Here is a 21,688-nt window from a genome sequence, read left to right as displayed (position 1 = left end):
CTCCATGGGTATCACTGGCAATCTGAAAATATAATTTGTTCCTTGGTAAATCTGCCACGTGGGTTGGTTTTGAATTTTTTTTTTTTAAGATTTTATTTGTCTGAGAGAAAGAATGAGAGAGAGAGAGAGAGCACATGAGACGGGGGAGGGTCAGAGGGAGAAGCAGACTCCCAGCCGAGCAGGGAGCCCGATGCGGGACTTGATCCCGGGACTCCAGGATCATTAATTTAATAAGCAAACTCATTCCATCACCTAGCAATTCATAAACATATTAAGCAGTAGAACACCAGGACCCATTAAGTTTTATTCAGTATCCATCCATCCAACATTTCATGACTATCAAGCATCAGGCACTGTGCCAGGCTGTGGATACAAAGAAAAATAAGACAGCATCTCTTGTTTCTCTTTAAGAAACCCCCAGTCTGTTGGTAATAAAAGAAAGAATAAGCGAAGAGATACTTGTAATAGATGTTATGACTTTGGTGCACACAAGATTTATTGGATACATAACTCATGGGAAGGCCGGGGAGTGGGTGGGGAGATGGTAGTGGTGGTGGAAATAGTTGGGAAAGCGATTCTGAAGAAGGATCAGAAGACAAAAGGGGGCAAGTGTAGAGACTGATATACAAGGTTATGGCATCTTAGAAAGAGGAAGTGGCTAATGCAAAGCCTTTAGGTACCAAGCAGAATGGTAACTTTGGGGGAAAATTCCTAGTAGTTGCATATGGCTGTCGTATCTCAATTAGGTTTGAATTTTGCTCATTTCATGTAGATTTTATTTCTCTGGTGTAATCTTTTTATTAGGTTTTTTCCACTCCTGTGATTTGAAGTTCAATCAAGATTTTTTTTTTACTCTTGCTTAATGTTCGGAAGCACCAAATGGTGTTTAATATAATGGATGCATGTAATAACTCCAGGAATAATAGAAATAAAATTTCACCAAAATAGAAATATACTTGTAAAACCAGTCATTAAGAAAGGGTAAGAGTATTTATTTATTACTTTAAATTAATCCAAAGGAAAGTTGATGTAATTGAGGCAATAAAAGATGAGGTCTATCACTTTTCTTTGGGAATGTTTTCAAAGGACTGTTATTTATATAACATAAATAAGAGTGTTCATCAACATGTGCTCATGGGGAAGGAAAAAAGAAAACCTCAAACCACTTTCCATTTCCTTGAGAATTTATTCTGAACTGAATTCTTAGCATCTTGGTACTGCTTTATTGACAAATAAATTAAGGTACTTTATTTCACTTGCCAATATTCCCACATATACATCGTTGTTTAGAACCCACAGCTTCTGCTAAATAAATTACTTCCCTTTGGCTTTAGATCAAAAGCAACTTCAAAAGAAGGACATCTTTTCTCAAATTCAATTACTGACTCTTGGGACTTATATGGAAAAGTTATGATTATGAAAAAAAAGATCAGCCCCACTTGCATCTGGAAATGTTTATAGAATTAAGACAGATGGATTATATAAGGTCTGGTTCTAATATTTTCTTATGAGATAATTAGTGAAAGATAAGCCCTAAGTCTCACTTTCAGAGTAGGCAGCTCTGTTTCCCTCAATGTCTCCTGACATTCTCCTGGATCTGTGGTGTTAATTACATTCCACTAACTTTCTCTTCTAAGACCCCAGGACTCTTAGCTGCTAAGGTCCACAAGTAAAACCAATTAGATAAATGTGGCATTTCCACTATCTCATGAAATCCTTTTTAAACTCTTTTTTTTTAAAGATTTTATTTATCTATTTGAGAGAGAGAGAGAACGAGAGACAGAGAGCATGAGAGGGAAGAGGGTCAGAGGGAGAAGCAGACTCCCTGCTGAGCAGGGAGCCCGATGTGGGACTCGATCCCGGGACTCCAGGATCATGACCTGAGCCGAAGGCAGTCGCTTAACCAACTGAGCCACCCAGGCGCCCCCCTTTTTAAACTCTTAATGATAACATATATGGGATTCTGTAGCACAGTCCTGATTTCAAACAGGTTTTTTTTAAGATTTTTTTAATTTATTTGAGAGACAGAGAGAGAGCGAGAGAGCACAGGAGCATGAGTGGGGGAGGGCAGGGCAGAGGGAGAGGGACAAGCAGACTCCCTGCTGAGCGATGCGGGGGGGGGGGGGGGAGCGGGGGGGGGGGAGCGATCTCAGGACCCCAGGATCATGACCTGAGCTGCAGGCAGACACTTAATGGACTGAGCCAACCAGGAGCACCCTGGTTTCAAATAGTTTTGAGTATGAATATAAATTTATATGCTAGATCTTATGTCAGTCAGTATCTTGGTTTTTAGTTCTAGTAATATGATTTCTCTAGATATGTGAGATATTAAAACTTTGAAATGAAAAGTATATTTTAACAGAGTTCTCCTTTTAAAACTCCAGGTAATCTTTGAAAGAGGGTAAACAAAATTTATATATGGATTAACATTATATGTAACTTTAAATGAAAATGAATAGCATCTGGTTGTGGCATACCTGGCAAAAAATAAAATAAAAGCATGTTGAAAATTAACTACCTTTTATCAGAAATTTACTTAGCAACCTGGGATAAGACTGGACATTTTGGCACTCATCCAGAGTTAGAAAGACCTATTTACCTTAAAATGTCATCAAAAGTGTCTCTCTGGTGATCTGGGATAAAGGGATGGGAAGGAACTCTTTGTCAAAAAGGTTGTTAACCTCTTGGGATCAGCTTAGAAGATGAGACTTTTACTTGAAGTCAAAATCCTCATATAATACATAGCTCAGTGTGATAAAAGTTTTATTACCTATTACCTTATAAATTTAGGAATATAAGAGTGAAGGTAATGTTAGGGATTCTGTACAACTAAGAAGGTTTTATCCTATTGACCTGAATCTTTTAAGTGCTTTTTCTTCCTTTGAGGACTCATAATTTATAATTCTTGCTTTTGTCCATTCATGAAACATGCATGTAGCTCTCCACCATCTGTCTTGTATCCTTTAATTCCTTGGTCTCAGGAATGTCACCTTTTGGAACTATAATTGATCAATTTATAAGAATTCAAGATCAGTTTGTGACTGAGGGCTCTTCCCACCTTCGTTTGCCAAGTTCTAGTCAAAATCCCCTGGAATGGGAGCAGAGCTCTTTCCTTATTCACTAGGGGTAGCCAATGAAAAAATAGGCCCTTGGACCATGTCTAGACCATCTTTGTGGAGCAGGTGTTCTAACAGTGGGCCTAGGTCTAGATGACAGCTTGGTGTGGCAAGACTTCCAGGTCTTACTGGAAAAGCAGAGCAACAATTCTCAGCTATAATTTCTGGGATTAAGGAAAGCATCTAGAGAAAAGCAAGAACGTTTTCAGATCTTACAGGCACCAATTATTATGCCAGTTTCTCCTGCATCCAATTGCATATTAAACAAATCAGGAATAATGCTGTTCCTCTTACATTCACTCTTGATTTCTTCTTAGTTACATGTTTTTTGCCCAACATCAAACTGTGGCCTTATTTGATTGAGAAGTGTAGAAGCATAGTAGGATAATCTGGTCCAAGGCAGTGTATCTTTAAAAACAAATATTCTTATAGACCACCACAATGCACATAGGGGTATATATCTAATATATATATACAAGAGTATATATCTAACAGTATCCTACTCCCAGAAATAAATCCTGTGCCTTCAAACAAAAGGCATTCACTTGTCCAGTGGAATCTTGTTCTGTGTAACCTTTCTCAATTTGATGAGCTCAAGCCCCCCCAAAATTATCGACTCATTCCTCCAAATTTATTCATACGACCAACATAGCTATTCTCTGCTTCAGCCTCCTATCAGGAAACACTGAGTCATTAAATGAAATCATATTGAGGTTTCTGGGCAATGCAGGAGAGAACAACATTCACTTTTTCTACCTGGGCACCAAGATGTTTGTCCCAGGAAAAGCTACACTGGTGTTCCAGCTGGCTGACAACGGTTTGCAACCCCACATTCTCCAGTTCATCTTATGTTGACAAACAGCCGTCTGCTGATGTTTGACAAAGGAGTGTTCGACTATTTCTCTGCAAATTGCCTGCCTTCTCAGCTCTAATCTGGGTTAACAGCATTGCCAAACAACACATGCTCTTCTGGTGATCATAGCAGTCTCCATGTTTAAGTTCAGTAGGAAAACTTTAAAATTGATCAAACTCCAATTCCCACATGCCTTGTTTGATATTAGCTGGTGGCTTGCCCTTTTATCTAACTTCTCTGGATCCAGAAGCCAGGAGACTTAAAAAAAAAAAAAAAAATTCCTAAGGGATGGACAGAAGGAAGGGACACCATTTCCTGATAATAGTATAATTCCAAAATTAGTCTTACAAACAAAGGAGGGAGGAGACCTTGAGCTCATTGAATTCCCACAGCTGGTAGAGCTAACAAACGTCCAAATTTTGGACCCCTACCAAAAGTTTCAGAATGGATCTTCTTACCCTTTGTTAATTATAAAATAAATAGATTTCCAGGCCTTTTGCAAAGGGAGGGCCTAAATGTGCAGTTTGAAATTGAAAGTAGATAAATTTGTGCTTTCCTGACAAGATACAACTGATCTTCAACTCATGGGTATCTTCCCCAGGTTTATAAGTTTTAACTAAAGTAGATTCAAGAGGACAGTGAAAGATACTTTTTGTCTTCTATCCAGAAAGCTCTCCCATTTTCTTTTTTTCCCGATAACATTTCCTAGCCCTTGACTTCTGGCACATGACCCAGGTATGGTCCATGATAACAATCCCACGGCCTTGGCCACAGCGATTGATCCATGGGTTAGAATGTGATACAAATAGGGTCAATCAAATTCCTTCTGTGAGATCCTGAATAAATACTGTGAGAAAGAAGTTCTGTTCCCTGGAGTTGGGTATAAATTAAAGTTCTTTGGTTGTAAGTATTATAAGCCAATGCTGACTACTTAAAGAAAAAAAAAGTTAATTAGAAAAAGCGTAAGAGGGCGCCTGCATGGCTCAGTTGGTTAAGCGACTGCCTTCGGCTCAGGTCATGATCCTGGAGTCCCGGGATCGAGTCCCACATCGGGCTCCCTGCTCAGCGGGGAGTCTGCTTCTCCCTCTGACCCTCTTCCCTCTCGTGCTTTCTCTCTCTCATTCTCTCTCTCTCAAATAAATAAAATCTTTAAAAAAAAAAACTACTGATGTACTATATGCTGGCTAATTGAACATAATAATAAAAAAATTAAAAAAAAAAAAGAAAAAGCATAAGAGAGCTGGTCACAAGGCTTCCCTTGGGTGAAGGGGGAAGGGACATTGTGATAAACAATCCTATAGGACTTTACAGAATGGGAGAGGAACATGTCCCCCACAGAAAATCATGCTTCTGCTACGGAAGAAAGAGGGAAGTGGTTCTGAGCAGGCAGAAGCAGATGTTCACTGTAGGCCAGGGCAGCCAGGCCAACCTTCCTGATCTGTACCTGCAGTCACTCAAATAGGGCCAGTAGCAAAGAGGAGCCAGATAAGCCGTCCAGGAGCCCTGTGTCTCAGCCTTCTTCCTTCTTTTCTGCTTAAACCTAGTTTCATTTTGGTTTTTGTCACTGGCAACCCACAAAGTCCTGAGCAACACCTAGTTTTCCCATGAGTGATTTTCAGGCCTAGAAGTTTCCAGAATGTCCTTTTGAGAATTAGAATCACCCTAAATTTGCACATAGTGAGTAAGTAACATTTCTTGGGATCTTCATGAAATAACATCCGTAAGCTTTGCAGGGACTCCTGGAGCAGTTGCTTATCCTTGAAGGAAACTTCTGAAATCAGACTTTGACCATGGGGTTCTATTTCAGGAAGCTGCTCTATTTCAGAAAGACTTTGGTGGACTAAAGAAGAGACAAACTGACAGGAAATCTCTGAATGAGACCTAGAGATTATAAAGATAAATATAAGCTATTTCTTTTTTTTTTTTAAAGATTTTATTTATTTATTTCAGAGAGAGAGAGAGAGAATGGGAGATAGAAAGCACGAGAGGGAAGAGGGTCAGAGGGAGAAGCAGACTCCCTGCTGAGCAGGAAGCCCGATGTGGGACTCGATCCCGGGACTCCAGGATCATGACCTGAGCTGAAGGCAGTCGCTTAACCAACTGAGCCACCAAGGTGCCCCAAATATAAGCTATTTCTATGAGGTAAATATTGAAACTCCTCAGGAACTTCTTATACTTAGCACATCCAGAAGTTACCACTCCTACGCTCTCTCATTGTCCCTGCTGTTAATTACTGGTGTTTATTGGTCTATAGGTAAAATATCCCACCTTGCAATAGCTTCTGTTTTTTGAGGATTCAATGGGAGGGCTTAAAAGGAAACCCTTTTCTACAGGTGTTGGGATAATAATATGTATGTCTGAGGGGGGAAATCTCCACTTTCTGTTTTCCTAAGTTCTTGTCACCTTCTGTCCAAGGCAGTCACACCCTTGGCAGTGGTAGGAAGGCTGTCTGTTTACACTTTGACCAACCTTCAGACCAAAGCCCATGCAGCCTGATGAGATGGGTGGCAAACAGTGTGTTCTGACAAGGTCCCAGCATTTGAAACAGTGAGATCTCACGACCTTCCTTGCTACTTTCTTTGAAAACTCTGGGAAGATAAATATCTGTGTTCAATGGTGAAAGAAGGGTTGCATGTAGAACTATTGAGCAAGTTATCGGTTCTTCGTCTGAGGAAGAACAGCCTCTCAAAGAGCTAGGCTGAGAGAAAAACAATGCCAAAGGCTGGCATTGTTGAAAAAACCTAGACACAAATGGACAACTACACAAGATTGGCCTTACTCCAGTAAATAGGAATATGACCTGTCTCTAAATGCTTGGAATTCTACCAAGTCCAGATTTTACTTGGGCCCAAAGCACTCACATTAAAATGCACTTAAACTTGGGGCACCTGGGTGGCTCAGTCGGTTAAGCGTCTGCCTTCGGCTCAGGTCATGATCTCACGGTCCTGGGATGGAGTCCCTCATCGGGCTCCCTGCTCTCGGGGAGCCTGCTTCTCCCTCTCCCTTTGCCTGTTGCTCTGCCTATTTGTTCTCTCTCTGTGTCAAGTAAGTAAGTAAGTAAATAAATAAATAAATAAAATACACTTAAACTCGACAGGGTGTCAGTCATTACATCCTAGTGAGGAGCATTTTTTCCCCCAGTGGAGATAAAATTCACATAACATAAAATACACCATGTGTCCAATTAAAGTGTGGAATTCATTCATTTTCCTATATTAACAGTGTTGCGTGACCACTATCACTATTTAATTCCAGAATGTTCTTATCACCCTCAAATCCCAGTTTTTTTTAACACCTAGTTGCAATAGGAGCTTTGATCCTGGGGAAGTTTGTAGGAGGAGAGCAAATAAGAGGGCTGAGTCCCTGGGGTGGACATCCTGATAAAAGATACTCTTGAAAATACTGAGCACAGTTGGCTCTGGGATGTTGACAAAGAGATAAATCTCCTGATTTTTTTTTAACAATATAAAACAACAGTAGTCTAATTCTTAAAATCAACAGTGTTTAAAAACCATCTTGTGCCCCTGAAAAATCACTGAAGTGTCAATCCTTGTCCAGGCCTCCCTGAAAAGAATGGTTGGCTCTATTCAGGCACTGAGTCCTGGATAACCTTGCCCTGGGATGTACCTGCACTAACCGGGAGTATCTTCTTAACAGGAGTAAAACCAAGAGATGACTTAGAGCTGATATGGCTGTTACCGGGGCAGTGGGAACTCGCATGTGGGGGCTAGATACCTTACTTGGTGAAATAGCTGTGCATATTAGGAGAAAAGAATTGAAAGGAAAAAAAAAAAAAATCCAGAAGAGTGCATCGTACACTGGCTTGAAATCTATGAACCCAGGTCCCTGATGTTCTGGTCAAAGATAGGAGCTTTCATCATAGCAAGTGACCTAACGCTCATGTACCAACAAGACTTAGTCACGAATGTCTTTTGCGAAGTAACTTTGTGCTCTTAAGTCGAAAGAAGCAAAGATAGTTTTTGAAATTTAACCTTAGGTCCCTGCATACTAAGGTTTACCAAATGGTGACCCTGAAGGGGTACAATAGGCATTTCACTGAATTATGCTAGTAAATAAAGCCGTAAGCATTTCAGGTGCAGGCTGTGGAAATGACGGAAGGAATCTGCCTTGGGCTGTGATTATTTGCACAAAAAGCAAAATCAACAAACAACACTCAAGCTGTAAGTTTCCTGCTGTGCCAGTTTTATAATAAACGTGTTTTTCTTTTCAGTTGAACTTTCCATTGACTTAAATCATTTATTTCCTTGGAGGTAATTTAAGTACATAGCCAGTGAAGTAGTTTACTGTGTTTAAGTAAAAAGAAAGTTTGGGAGCTCACTGTTTCATCAAAATGTGAATATGCTTAAAGGTATTCCCAATATTCTGGAACATTCCTCTGATTAGAAGAGCTGAATGGCAACCTAATATATATAGACTGACATAGAAAATGAACCAAACAAGGGGGAAAAATGCACATTTGGGTAAAAAATATTCTAATTTATTTGGAAATATCTTGATCTGCTTGTTAGAACTATAGGCATCAATCTGTAACTATAACAGAGAAGTAGCTTTATGTTAATCCAGGTAACATGTCATTTAGAACAAAAACTTTTTTTCCCCTCTTGCAATTTCAGTTGTTACAATAAGGCAGGCCTTCAGATAGGCAACCATGATGTCACTTGATGGAGGCTGGAAGGGGATTCCTTTCCCAAAGTGGTTCACTCTCCATTTTTATGGGGTCTGAAATTATATCATTGGACATTTATTTCTTGGATCCTGAAGGTCCTTTGTTCACCAAGAAGAATCTATTTAAAAAGTGCAAGTACTCATGGACGGGTGACTCATTAAGCATTACATTATATTTTAACTTGACTGCTAATTGAGAGTGTTTTGGACATGTTGGTTTTGTCCCTCACTCTTTCGTTCTGGTAATGGGTTATCTCTTCCTTTAAGGAAGCGCTTCTCTCCAAATCGAGCCCTGTGCTTCTGGTGGAAGCTGCCAGTCAGAACATTTTTTTTTTAAAGATTTTATTTATTTGACACAGAGAGAGAGATAGCGAGAGAGGGAACACAAGCAGGGGGAGTGGGAGCAGGGGGCCCGATGCCGGGCTCAATCGCAGGACCCTGGGATCACGACACGAGCCGTAGGCAGATGCCCAACTGAGCCACCCAGAGGCCACCAGAACATTCTTCTTTTCCATCCTGATTTCCCTCTACCCCGCCCCCCAGTGGCAGGTGCGTGACTTAAGCTTGTCCAACCATAGTTCTCCACCCCTGGCCACAGACTGGTTCATGTCCCCGCATGGCTACCCGACCCAAGCCAGGACAGAGTGCTTTATTGTACTTTTTCTAACTGGAGTTGGTGGAAAAGTGGTTTCTTTTCTCTCTGGAGGAAAGATGAGAAGAGTCCATAGTTGCTTATGGCCATGTCTCTTCTGACATCCTGCTTGAGAGAATGAAGTCTCAATGAAGAGAGAAGCAGAGTTGAGAGACACTGAGTGTTCTGATGGTATGTGAGACTCTGTATCCATTGGACTATATGGCTAATGGCATGCCCTTTCTTAGTTTGTTTACACTTGTGCCAGTAAATTACCCTTTTTCCATAAGCTATTATGTATGACTGGGATATCTGTCATTTGCAAACAGAGGTCTGAGAACTGAAAACAAACATTTTATAAAAGGACACAAGATAACTAGGGGAGGGGTATTGTTCTGGTCTAGGAACGTGTGTGGGAGGTGGGTCAATTCTAATTGTTGTGTGGCTAAATGGAGGTCATTGTGTGTTAAAGTTACCAACATCTTTGCAGATTTTACTTTCAAGTGTATTGAGAGGTAGGACAAGGTGACCAAAGTCTCTGAGAATGAAAGCTAATATGACTCTGGAGCCAAAAGTGCTTTGACATTCTCTTGGGCTACTGAATTCAGGTTGAGGAGCATGGGAGCAAGGGGAGAGCAATAAAGTGCAAATATTTAAGTCAGTCTACTGACTCAGTTTTTCCATCAAATAAGAGAAGCAACATATAGGTCCAGAAAGAGTCACTGTTTTCATCCATAATTGACCTTGGAATACCTATCTTTATTTAAATTTATATCTGTTCATAATACATTAGGGTTTTGTATTTTTTCCTGTACAGGTAGCTTTTTCTTTTTTTTTTAAAACAGAAATACAGAAAGAAAATGGGCAAAGGTGGGATTTCATGTTTTCTACCCTCCCCCCAACCATTGGAGTCCTGGTACTTCAGTGTGATTTTAATTTTGACCTACTAAAATATCAAAGGGACAAAATTGTTATTAGACAGCAAATGATATATTTTTCAACAATGAGAATTATATACCTTGCAATAAGATCTTTTTTTCACTAGATTCAAAATACAGTTGAGAAGTTGAATGCTTCTCTCAGGCAAACTGGAGAACTTCCTCCAACGTGATGTAAAATCATTATCAGCTTCTTGGGACGCAACTAACTTGAAATCTGGCTCTGATGCCCTAGAATAAAGACTTTTAAGTGGATAATATCCTTGAATGGATTTTATTCTCTAAGTTTTCATGGTGGTAAAAGCAAATTCATAAGCTATCATTATGTTCTGCGGGAAGAGAAACACAAACTGACCTTCAGCATGTGTTTCAAGATGACTGTGTTCCATGCCATTTCAACCCCGGGAAAGGGCTATTCGGAATAGAAAATTAAAACCAAACTCATTTTCAAGGTCCACCAAGTGGCCAGGATGCTGGACGTGTGTCCCTTTCCGAAGCCACCACAGCGCCTACTTGGCCCTCCTCCATTTATTTCCACGGTCCTCCTCTTTTTCCAGAATGATTTATGAGTCATAAAGGAAGCCAGGGTAGGAATAATGGCATGTTTCTGGCTTTACGAGAGTGCCACACATGAGAGGAAGACTTTATCCGGGGGACCACGGTTTTCCATGAGATTCACCAGGCGGAACGAGGCTGGACGTCGCTGCTCTAGAGCAGAGACGAAAGACGCTTCTGCGTCGGAGGTGCGCAGGCGCACTGGGTAGGGTCAGGGGCTGCCTGGAGGCTCCCTGCCCGGGGGTTGCTCCCACTTGTCTAACCTGGGGCAAAGCAATCAACATCCCTAAGCCTCCGCTTATTCTTCTGGAATCCATAAATGTACTTACTTCAGAGGTTATTCTGAGACTTAAATACACGTGAAGTGCTAAGCCAAATGCCTGGCACGTAGTACTAAATGTTAACTCGTATCATTCCTCATGGCGGCAGTCGGAGGGGTTTTCCAACCCCAATGTGTGTTTATAATCCCTTAGAGAAGACTTGTTCAAAACTCCAAACCATAGTGGCCATTACAGTTTCTCGAAACCACCCAGATTTCATCCTCACCCAGCCTTCCCTGCTTGTTTCTGGCTCATTCATTGGCGGTTGTTCAAACCCTCACTTTTTCACTTCCCTGTGCCTGCCCGAGCGTACAAGCCTGTCTACACTTGAAGGCAAGCTCCTCTCTTCGCTCCACTCCAGAGCTTCATCCCTCAGGTCTTCCTTAGACTCTTCCCTTCCCTCACGGCCACCCAGCTTTTGTGCAAAGACACTTACCAGATCTATTTAGTCCAGCTCTTCAGCTTCAGAGACTTTTCCTCTAAGGAACTCCTTGTTCATTCCCTACCTCACGTACAGTGAAAGCGAATCCAGCCTGGAGTCAGTAATTTGTGTCATGTCCGCTTTTCATGCGGACGGAGGTCAGGCCAGGCCAGGCTGCTCCCCGGCACGGTGGCCCTGCCTTTTGCTCTGTGGCCAAGAAAACCATAAACCTCACGCAGGCCTGAGGGCTGGTGTGCGACTGTCACGTGGTAATACTGACCTCTAGGGGCTGGCTTCCCTTCACGTAGCATCCTTATCTTCTCATTGAGCTCCAGGACTGTGATGGCAGCCTCTTGCTTAGCTGTTGCCAAATCCGTTTGCAGCTTTTTCAGTTTCCTTTTGTGCTTTAGTTTCTTGAAAAAAAATAAGAGTTTCCGTCACTAGAGACAGACATATCAAAGGAATAAAAAGAACTGACGAAGTCTGAACAACCATGCCTTTGCGGGCCAGCTTCCGTGAACTGCTCCCTGCTTATCTAGCTTAAGTCCTTTCTGAGATCTCTGAAACAGAGTGCGAGAGCCCCTCTCAGAGCGTTCCTATCCCCAGCAACGAAAGCCACTCTCTACAGCAGAGTATCTTTTACCCTCTTGAAGGGTTTTAATCTGCCTCTGAACCTTGTATTTTGGTTGCTTGTAATGGAGGCAATTAGAGAGCAACTCTAGTTGGTGGTTGGCATTTGACCACGGAGGTGCCAATGCCTAAAGGTGCCTGATTTTTTTTTCAGTCTGTAAGTAAACTCACGTGAAATAGTGAGCCTATTTCGGAGAGCCTTGCTTCTGTGTCATTTTCTACCCTGATACCATAAAGTTGTGCATTCCAGTAGACCCTGAGGAGTGTGATTCTACCACGAAATGCTGACGTTTACAGATATTTACTGGGGTATCTGTATAGGGAAAGTGGTCAGGGGTACAAATCGTTAAGCCATAAGAAGGCAGGAATTGCTTGCTGTAAAATTAGTCTGATTTATGACATCTAAGCCTTTGAAAGAACTACTTGAGGAAGTTGTTACCTGACCAAAGGATTCACCTGGAGATTTTAAGACTAGAAATCTCCTTTTGTGGATTGCAAAATGAAATCAATTTGTCAGAATTAGATTTATCTGTCACTGCGGAAAAACTATCTGTTGTGAAAAGTGTTGTATTTACACTTATGTGTTGTTGCCTTTCCACTGAAGAGCTCACTTTGCCAAGTCTTTGTGGACTGGTAATTAGGAAGCCCAGAATATAAATGACTAACATTTCTTATCAGACATAAATCTTGAGATAGGGAAAGGAATGGTTTTTGCACATCAGGGGAAACCTCAGGTAGTAGGGAATCACTTCCTTTTTTTTTTTTTTTTTTTTTTTAGAGTAAAGCGGGTAAAATCAGTTCATCAAAGATGGGATTCGATAGACATAGACCACTCATTTTAAAGACAGGTTGTCTTTCAGACCAAAGCAGGATTAGGATTTCACGAAAGCTGAATTAATGGCATACATGTGGCTAAAAGAGAATGTATTATTCAAATGAGAATAGTAATCATGGAAATTCTTTAACGGGAGCTGGAGGGGTAGAATCCGGCATGGTTCACCAGCACGGTCCAGGTGAGAGGTGCCCTGATCCACGACACGAGTTCCTGGTCTGTTCAGCAGTTCTCTTAGAGTGTAGTTAGTATTCACATACTCATTTCATCTTTGTACTAGTTACAAAGCACCCCTTTGGTGTCGGGCACAGTGCGAGCCAGCTGTTGAAACATCAATGCTGATAAGGCTCCGCGCCACTAAGACCCTCTTACTGTTTCCTGTCTGAGTCTCTGTTCACCAAAATCCTTCACAGTTTGACCTGTTCTGTAGATTAGTTCAGAGAGAGATTGAGCTGATCAACAAATACATGGGTCTGGGTATTTGATAGCTAGCTGTGTTTCCCATAGTAAATTACTAGGTTGGCATGCTCATCAATACCCGCCCCCCACCTTGTAAGTTGGTTTGTGTCAGCTTGTTCATGAGAACCTCCTCCCTCCCAGGCCTGGGGTGATAATGCCTGTGAGGCCCCTTGTGGTCCTCAGCCTCCTTTCCTGATGCTACTCCAAGACTGTTCCTGTGCTCAGATTTTTCATACTTTGTTTTTACCATTTAGAACCTTGGGGCTAGAAAGTGGGAGGAATGATACAGAAATGAGAAATGAGGGAGAGAGCTGCAAAGGGATTCAGCAGAGAGGGCTAATTGAAAGTATCAGAAAAGGGGCGCCTGGGTGGCTCAGTGGGTTAAGCGTCTGCCTTCGGCTCAGGTCATGACCCCAGGGTCCTGGGATCGAGCCCCGCATCCGGCTCCCTGCTTGGCGGGAAGCCTGCTTCTCCCTCTCCCACTCCCCCCTGCTTGTGTTCCCTCTCTCACTGTCTATCTCTTTCTCTCTGTCAATTAAATAAATAAATAAAATCTTTAAAAAAAAAAGTGTCAGAAAAGAACCGATAATGATAAGGGTGTACAAACTGATGCATGAGGGTTAAGTGTGTGGATGAATGCACTTTATATGGACATATGTAAAAAAGTAAGATGGGGTGATGGATGGAAAGAGATACTGATAGATAGGTAAGTAATGGAAGATAGCAGAATGGTAATTGTGTCTAGTTATTAAGTATATGGGTGTTTACTATAAAATTCTTCCAACTTTTCTGTGTTTGAAATTTTTTATAATGAAATACTGAGAGGAGTAAGAAGGAAAGTTTGTTTCCTTACATTGCTTCTCTCTTAATTTGTTTATTTGCCATATGATCTGAGAAAGAAACTGAGGATATTTAGTTTGGAGAGGACAGCATACAGGGGAGTTACGACAGCTGACTTCAGTAATCTAAGGTACTAGTCAAGGGGAAAGGAAGTTGAGTTAAACAGTATTATTCTAGAGATACCATGGGGAACAATGGGTAAAAAACTCAAGAGGAGGCAGATTTTGGCACAGCATGAGAAAACACCCTCCAACAACCAGAGCTGAATTCATAACAAGATAGGATGCGTCCTGGCAAAGGCCTCCCGCTCTGGGAATGATCAAGCAGAGACTGGATGAACATCTTCAGGCAGGCCCATAGCAACCTCTGGGACCTGGGTCAAGAGGTAATTAGAGGTCTGGCTTACCCCCAATTCTTTCCACCTTTGGCTTCCTCCAGCCTCTGAGAGACCCAGCACATGCCTGAATGGACACCTCAGCCCTCAAAGTCTCTAAAGTGGATACAGTTTTCAGGGATCCCTTAAAAATAACTCTAGAATTTGTGGGATATTGCATAAGAGGATCAAAAAGGCCTGCAGGTCCCTTAGAATTCAAGGACGGTTGTGACTCAAGATGTGCAAACTTTATTATTAAGCTCTAAAGGAAAGGGGAAGGGACCTTTAGATTTAAGTTAAAAATTGAATAAAGAACCTAAATTGATTTCTGTTGGGAACTGTCGGTTATTCAGATAAATTTTAAAAGAGTTTAACATCTTTGTCTTTTTTTTTTTTTTTTCCTTTTCTCCAGACAGGACTGCTGTATGCCATTAATTCATAGCTCTAACCAAGCCCTTTGGGCATTTCTAAAAATTCAGTTTGCCGACATGTTTTTTATTAGTCATAGACATCAAATGATTTCAGCAATGATAATATTTTCCTTTGCTTTTTTGGCGTTCTCTAGCCAGGCAACCCAAGTGTTGTACTTGAACCTAATGGAGTCTGTTATTATTGTCTCCTTAGTAACTAGGCACTCCCCCCCATGATTACTAAAAGGAAAGGAAGGCTTTATAGCTTGGAGGTAAATTCCTATTACCTTGCTCTTTTCCTACTTCTGCTACAGGGTGGACAGAGGGAGGAAATCATGTATTCGTGCAATGTTTTGAAAAGGAAATATCTATCCATATCACATTGCCGAATAGCTCGCATTATACGAAGTCATCGGGAATTAGAGATCATCAGGGAACTATTTATAGATGAGTTTCAACTCGAAGCTGCCAGCATTGTTTAAAATTTCCTGGTCTTTCCACACACTTTGAACTGTGGCCTCAGATTTTAAGGCAACTATTGGCCCTGAGAAATTGGGCCGGGCACATGACATCTCCAGGCCCTTGTTCCCATAGCATATAATTGGTGGCGAGTCAGTGACTGAACACCTAAATGACAGTACCCAGTACTGTTTGCTAAGGGGCAGATAGGTCTTTCTTTTTTGTCATTATTTTTTGAAATACATCGGGGAGGCTCTCAACCCTCCACTAAGAACACTAAAGTGCCTTTTCTAAAGATGTCTTTGTCACACTTTAGAAAATAAAATTTGTATTTCATTGAAAGCAAGATTTCTCATTTTCCAAGATTTGCCTTGTCTTCTTTCTTTCTCCTTCCCTATCTTCCACCACATCTGCCACCTTTTCCTTCTCCTAAATTAAGTTTTCTCCATAATTGCATTGATCTCCTCCTCACTTTGTATGGGTAGACAACGCTCGATGTCCTGAAAACAGATAAGCAAATAGCCTTGATCCAGTCTCCTGCCAGAGCTGGCTAGATGCCTGGCAAAGTAGGTAGCTGCCTCCGTGGAATGATGTGAGGAACTTTCTAAAGCCCTACCTCTTCATGCCAGTGGCATCCGTGGCAGGCTTGCTGGAGCATAGCTTCTTACCTTCCTTACTTAGCCTATATAACAAAGACAGGTTTTGTCTCCAGTGGGCCCCTGATAAAATGCTCACTACCAAGGACATCCAAGAGAATTTGATTTGAATACAGGACATATAAGCAGATTTCCTCTTTCATTTCTTTTCTAATAGCCCATTGTTAATAATAAAACTCATAAAAGTGATATAGCTTTTGGATACAACTTGGCTTGGAAAATCAATTTCACAACTCTTATTTTGTTTTGTATTTATGCTATCCCCAGATAAGTATTTAGAAGTCCAGGAATGGCAAATATGTGCCTCGTAGCTTCCTTTCTCCACCGTAGGCCTTTGATTTGGGACTTCCTTCACCCTAGGTTGCCTACCTGGCTTCACAGTCCTTGATCCACACTCCCAGTAGCCACTGCTCATTGATGATACCTAATTGTTATGTATGATCCTGTCTCTATTTTGTAGGTGAGAGAGTTGAGGGCACTGAGAACTTGAGTAGACCATGGTAACCATGGTCTCTTAGTAAGTAAGTAGCTGAATTGACTTCAACGAGTTCTTTTGATTCCAGAGGCTGATTTTTCTTCTCAATGATAGCGTAACGGTTCACTAATCAGTAGCACCATTACTTTGTTAAGTTACTTAAAGCTAGCTTTTTGTAGTTAGAGCGTGCATGGCTCTAATTAGTACAAGTAGAAAGGCAATAAACCAGACTTGGTTATAAAAGACTGACACTGAAGGGTGATGGTGAGACACTTGTAGCATGGACTGCCATCATCTTGCCAGAGAACCTAAGAAATAAAGGAAATATCTGATGAACCCAGCTAAGGGCTATCTGTGCCTGGTGTAGATCTGAGCCCTCTTAGTGTCTCTCATCAGCGGGTCTGGAATTGATCCTGGGGCCTGTGGCCATTCTGTTCAGTTCTCTAAAGTGACAAACAGTAGATCAGATGAAACTTTTCTTATATAATGCCTTGAATGAAAGACCAAGCACAAAAGCAAAATGCAGCTTCATCTTCTTTCATTTAATAAGGTCATGGGGGGATTTGTTAATACACAACCATTAGGCCTCATCTCAACTTTGACCAAGAGTTGGGTGCCACATGACCACTGTTGACATTTCATGACCAATAGTCAGACTTTGGAAATCATAGCTGATACTGTTCAGTTCTTTGCAGTATCCCTCCCATTTGAGAAGCTTATTTTATGTTATCACACACTATAGAAATAAATTTTATTTTTTATTTTTTATTTTTTTTATCTTTTTTTTTAAGATTTTATTTATTTTTATTTGAGAGAGAGAGAATGAGAGATAGCACGAGAGGGAAGAGGGTCAGAGGGAGAAGCAGACTCCCTGCTGAGCAGGGAGCCCGATGCGGGACTTGATCCCAGGACTCCAGGATCATGACCTGAGCCGAAGGCAGTTGCTTAACCAACTGAGCCACCCAGGCGCCCTAGAAATAAATTTTAATTCTGTTCCCTACATCTGGAGGGTTTGGAATTTTTTTTTTAAAGATTTTATTTATTTATTTGAGAGAGAGAGAATGAGATAGAGAGAGAGCACGAGAGGGAAGAGGGTCAGAGGGAGAAGCAGACTCCCTGCTGAGCAGGGAGCCCGATGCGGGACTCGATCCCGGGACTCCAGGATCATGACCTGAGCCGAAGGCAGTCGCTTAACCAACTGAGCCACCCAGGTGCCCCGAGGGTTTGGAATTTCTAATAAAGAGAAAACAAAATCCCAATAATTAGACAAACATCTTGACTCACTACAGGGGAGGAGTTTACCTATAGTTGGAACCAAGTCTCAGTTCTTTCCCTCTATGGGATAAATTATTAGAGACAGAAGCAGAGTTTGCCATTAGATGTCCTAGTTTCCAGAAATGTCTGTGTACTTACAGACATTTTTTTATGTTTATGTAAGACAAGTTACAGATTAATGCAAGATAAAGAGAAAACTTACAACTTGGAGTGAATTCCAATGATAAGATAGACGTTTCTAACAACACAACAGTCCAGAAGTTGGAATTTGTTGCCCTAAAAGACCATAAGCTACCCTTCCTTTCATGTAGTATACAGAGTATTATTGGAAATGTTCCAGAGAGAAGCTAATACTTACCACCTATAATATGCCAGGCATAGTTCTGAGAAGCTGATACATACTAGCTAATTTCATTTTTGTAGCAACCCAGTGAAGTAGAACTATTATTAATCCCATTTTTAGATGCAAACACTGAAGCACAGAGAGCTTTAAGTAACTTTCCCAAAGTCAAATGGTGACCCACAATTTAAATCTGAGCGATTCAGCTCTAGACTGTCCCTTCCATCCCTAGGCTAGGCATGCCTCAGTGTCCTACTCAGGTTCTAACATTGTGAGCAATTTAAATAAGATGACATTTCCTATTTATAAATCCATTTCTGAAAGCAAGAAGTGTCCAACTTCTGATCATGAAGCTTTGAGACATGGGCTGACCCCTCAAGCATGATTTAGGACAACAGAATCACTGAATCTTCGATGGGACAGAATTGAGTGTAATCTTTGAAATCAAATTGTCCAGCCCTAGCATTTTAGGGATGCAGAAGTATAGGCAGAGAAAAATGACATGATTTGCCCAAAGTCACAGCTAATAAAACTGCAAGAAACAAGACTCAAGTTCAGATTTTCTGACTCCTCATTTCAATGTTGGTGGGTTTTTTTCCCTCCACTATATCGTGTTGCTCCTTGGCCATACAAACTGAAGGGCCATGAAATGGGTATATGATTAGAAACTGGCCAGTAACTAAAATCCCTGATGTGTAAGATCCCAGTGTCAAAAATAGTTATTTAGGCAGGCTTCCTTCCCTTTAATCCCTCTTCACACAGAGAGCCAGGAAGGACTGGATTCAGGTCACTCCCTATAGTCCATATGGGGGTTACATTTGATAGAAAGCAGAAGTTGTTAGGTAATTGAGATCCCATTCACTTCAAAGAAATGAACTGGACCAGTGTCAACCAGTCAGCTTGCCCTCAGCACTAGAATATCTGTACTCAAACAAACTCATTCCTAAGATTAAGGGGTATTGTCTACAAGCTCTTTTTGTGTGTGAGTGTAACCCTGCCTCATCATTCTTACCCAGTAAACATTAATCAGGCTGACAACCAAGGTCTTAGAGAAAGAAAAGAACCCTACAGTGCCAACAGTGCAATAAATAAGTTTTCATACCGGCTGAGCACGGCGCAGAACAAAACCAAGCGTTCAATAGGTCTCTTTCAAAAAGAAAGTATAGCCAGTGCTTGCTAAAGCCAAATCCAGTTTTTGATCTCACAGTCTCAAATCACCCACCCTGAAAACAGAGAGAGGAGTGCACTGTCACACCTAACAGAGCCTACTAGGAAGGTGTTTTCCAGTCCAATCTTCCCTGGGGACAGAGAGAATCTAAAGGGCCCAAGCTGTAGATGAAGCAATTTTAGTTTCTCAGCCCCACCTGTACAGGTATTGGTGTCATTGGCAAATTGCTATAAAAAGTGATGTGGGTGGAAGAGAACAGAAACCAGAGGACAGAATGTACAGGTGGGGAAAAAGAATTCCCATGTCTGCCTTGTGAAAATACTGCTAAGCTCTCCTAACATGATTATAAAAATGATGAAAAATTTTTTCTCTGCAATGACTTTATAACTGGGCAGATACATGTTTTTGTTTTGTTTTGTTCTGTTCTGTGCCCAGAACTTGTTTTGAACTTGACTAAAGCTGCCTTCTGGGAGGAAGTAGGCAGCTATTGGCCATTTGTGACTTACCTTGAATTATAAAGCAAAGGCATGTGTCTGAAGACTGGACAATTGAGATGCTGGAGCACCAAGGTGCTTAAATCACCTTGAAGGGTTTTCTGGTGTGGTAAAGAGAACCTAGTAAGTTAACCTTCTCAGTGAGTATCTCTCTCCTTCAGAAATCCCACTCTACCCTCAAAGCAGAGACATTACAGGGGATTAAAAACTCAGTGAGTACAAGAGCTGGCCCTCAGACAACTTCAAAAATGATAAAGAACTCTAAATGAAGGAAAAGAAAATAATCATAAGAGGAGAAATGATTCTCACATAGCATGAAAAAGCTTTGTGCGGTGGATAAGAGAAATTAGAGAAAGCAATTTGCCCACCTGGGAAGTTTTCTGCACTACGTATTTTTTTCCCATGAAATATAATGTTTAAAAAAACTGCAGCTTTCTGGAGCCTGGGTGGCTCAGTCGGTTAAGCGTCTGCCTTCGGCTCTGGTCATGATCTCAGGGTCCTAGGCTGGAGCCCCGCATTGAGCCCCCTATGGAGCCCACCACCAACTTCAAGTGCCACCCCCCTCCAGTCGGGCTGCCTCCTCGGTGGGGAGTCAGCTTCTCCCCCGGCCCCTCCTCCCCCACCCCAGCTTGTATGCTCTCTCTCTCTCTCTCTCTCTCTCTCAAATAAATAAATAAATAAATAATCTTTAGAAAAAACAAAACCAAAAACCTGCTGCTTTTTTTTTTTAAAGATTTTATTTATTTATTTGACAGAGAGAGACAGCGAGAGTGGGAACACAAGCAGGGGGAGTGGGAGAGGGAGAAGCAGACTCCCCGTGGAGTGGGGAGCCCGAGGCGGGGCTCGATCCCAGGACACTGGGATCGTGACCTGAGCCGAAGGTAGACGCTTAACCGACTGAGCCACCCAGGCACCCCAACCTGCTGCTTTCTTTTTTTTTTCTTTTCGATTTTATTTATTTGAGAGAGAGAGACAGAGATAGTGAGAGAGCACAAGTGGGGAGGAGAGGAAGAAGCAGGCTCCCGACAGAGCAGGGAGCCCGATGCGGGACTCGATCCCAGGACCCCGGGATCACGACCTGAGCCGAAGGCAGACGCCCAGCCGACTGAGCCACCCAGGCGCCCACCTGCTGCTTTCTTAATGCAGACTTGAAACAATTTTACAACAGAAACTTTTTTTTAAAGATTTATTTATTTGAGAGAGAGAGAGAGAGAGAGAGGGGAGGGGAGGTGCAGAGGGACGGGGAAAGAAGCAGACTCCCCACTGAAAGTGGAACCCCACACGGGGCTCCATCTCACGACCCTGAGATCATGACCTGAGTCGAGATCAAGAATTGGATGCTTAACTGCCTGAGCCACCCAGGCACCCCATACAGCAGAAACTTCAAAGTTTAAAGTGAAATGGTCCTGATTTCATGTAAAAAACTATTTACAATGTGCATGGCTGTGTGTTTTGTACATTATTGAGTGGCATGGTGTTAGTAATGTTGTCACTGCCATCATTATCTTAGAATCTTTACTCTTTAGAACTTCTAAGATAGCTGTTCCCAATAATGAATTATTGAGCATAAATCTTTACAGTAATATCCATTAGTTGAATATTATATAGCTGCAATTAAATGAGTAATTTGTCTATTCTTTAATTTTTCAATTGCTTTAATCTGGAAACAAAAGTTTCACACGGGCTAAAAATCTCAAGTCAAGTTTCCCACTAAGGAAATTTAAAGTGTCAATCAGGTTCATTGAAAGCAATGTTTG

General features: G+C 41.6%; 1 protein-coding gene and 1 long non-coding RNA gene across 2 annotated transcripts in view; one reads left to right on the top strand and one right to left on the bottom strand.

The window, feature by feature from the left end:
* The window catches only part of CCDC192 (coiled-coil domain containing 192), a 197,887-nt gene that overhangs the window by 49,758 nt on the left and 126,441 nt on the right, over positions 1-21,688 (bottom strand). Inside the window, 1 exon segment of the mRNA XM_028103648.2 lies at positions 11,801-11,933. Within this exon segment, the coding sequence (XP_027959449.2) occupies positions 11,801-11,933 (133 nt within the window).
* The window catches only part of LOC114209563 (uncharacterized), a 289,818-nt gene that overhangs the window by 190,183 nt on the left and 77,947 nt on the right, over positions 1-21,688 (top strand). The window lies entirely within an intron of this gene.

This window comes from Eumetopias jubatus, unplaced genomic scaffold (genome assembly GCF_037043125.1).
Source record: "Eumetopias jubatus isolate StellerSeaLion01/CBP00866 unplaced genomic scaffold, mEumJub1_p1.0 scaffold_5, whole genome shotgun sequence".
Classification (NCBI taxonomy): domain Eukaryota; kingdom Metazoa; phylum Chordata; class Mammalia; order Carnivora; family Otariidae; genus Eumetopias; species Eumetopias jubatus.
Note: the sequence above shows the minus strand (reverse complement) of the source record. Positions and strands in the feature narration are given on the sequence as shown.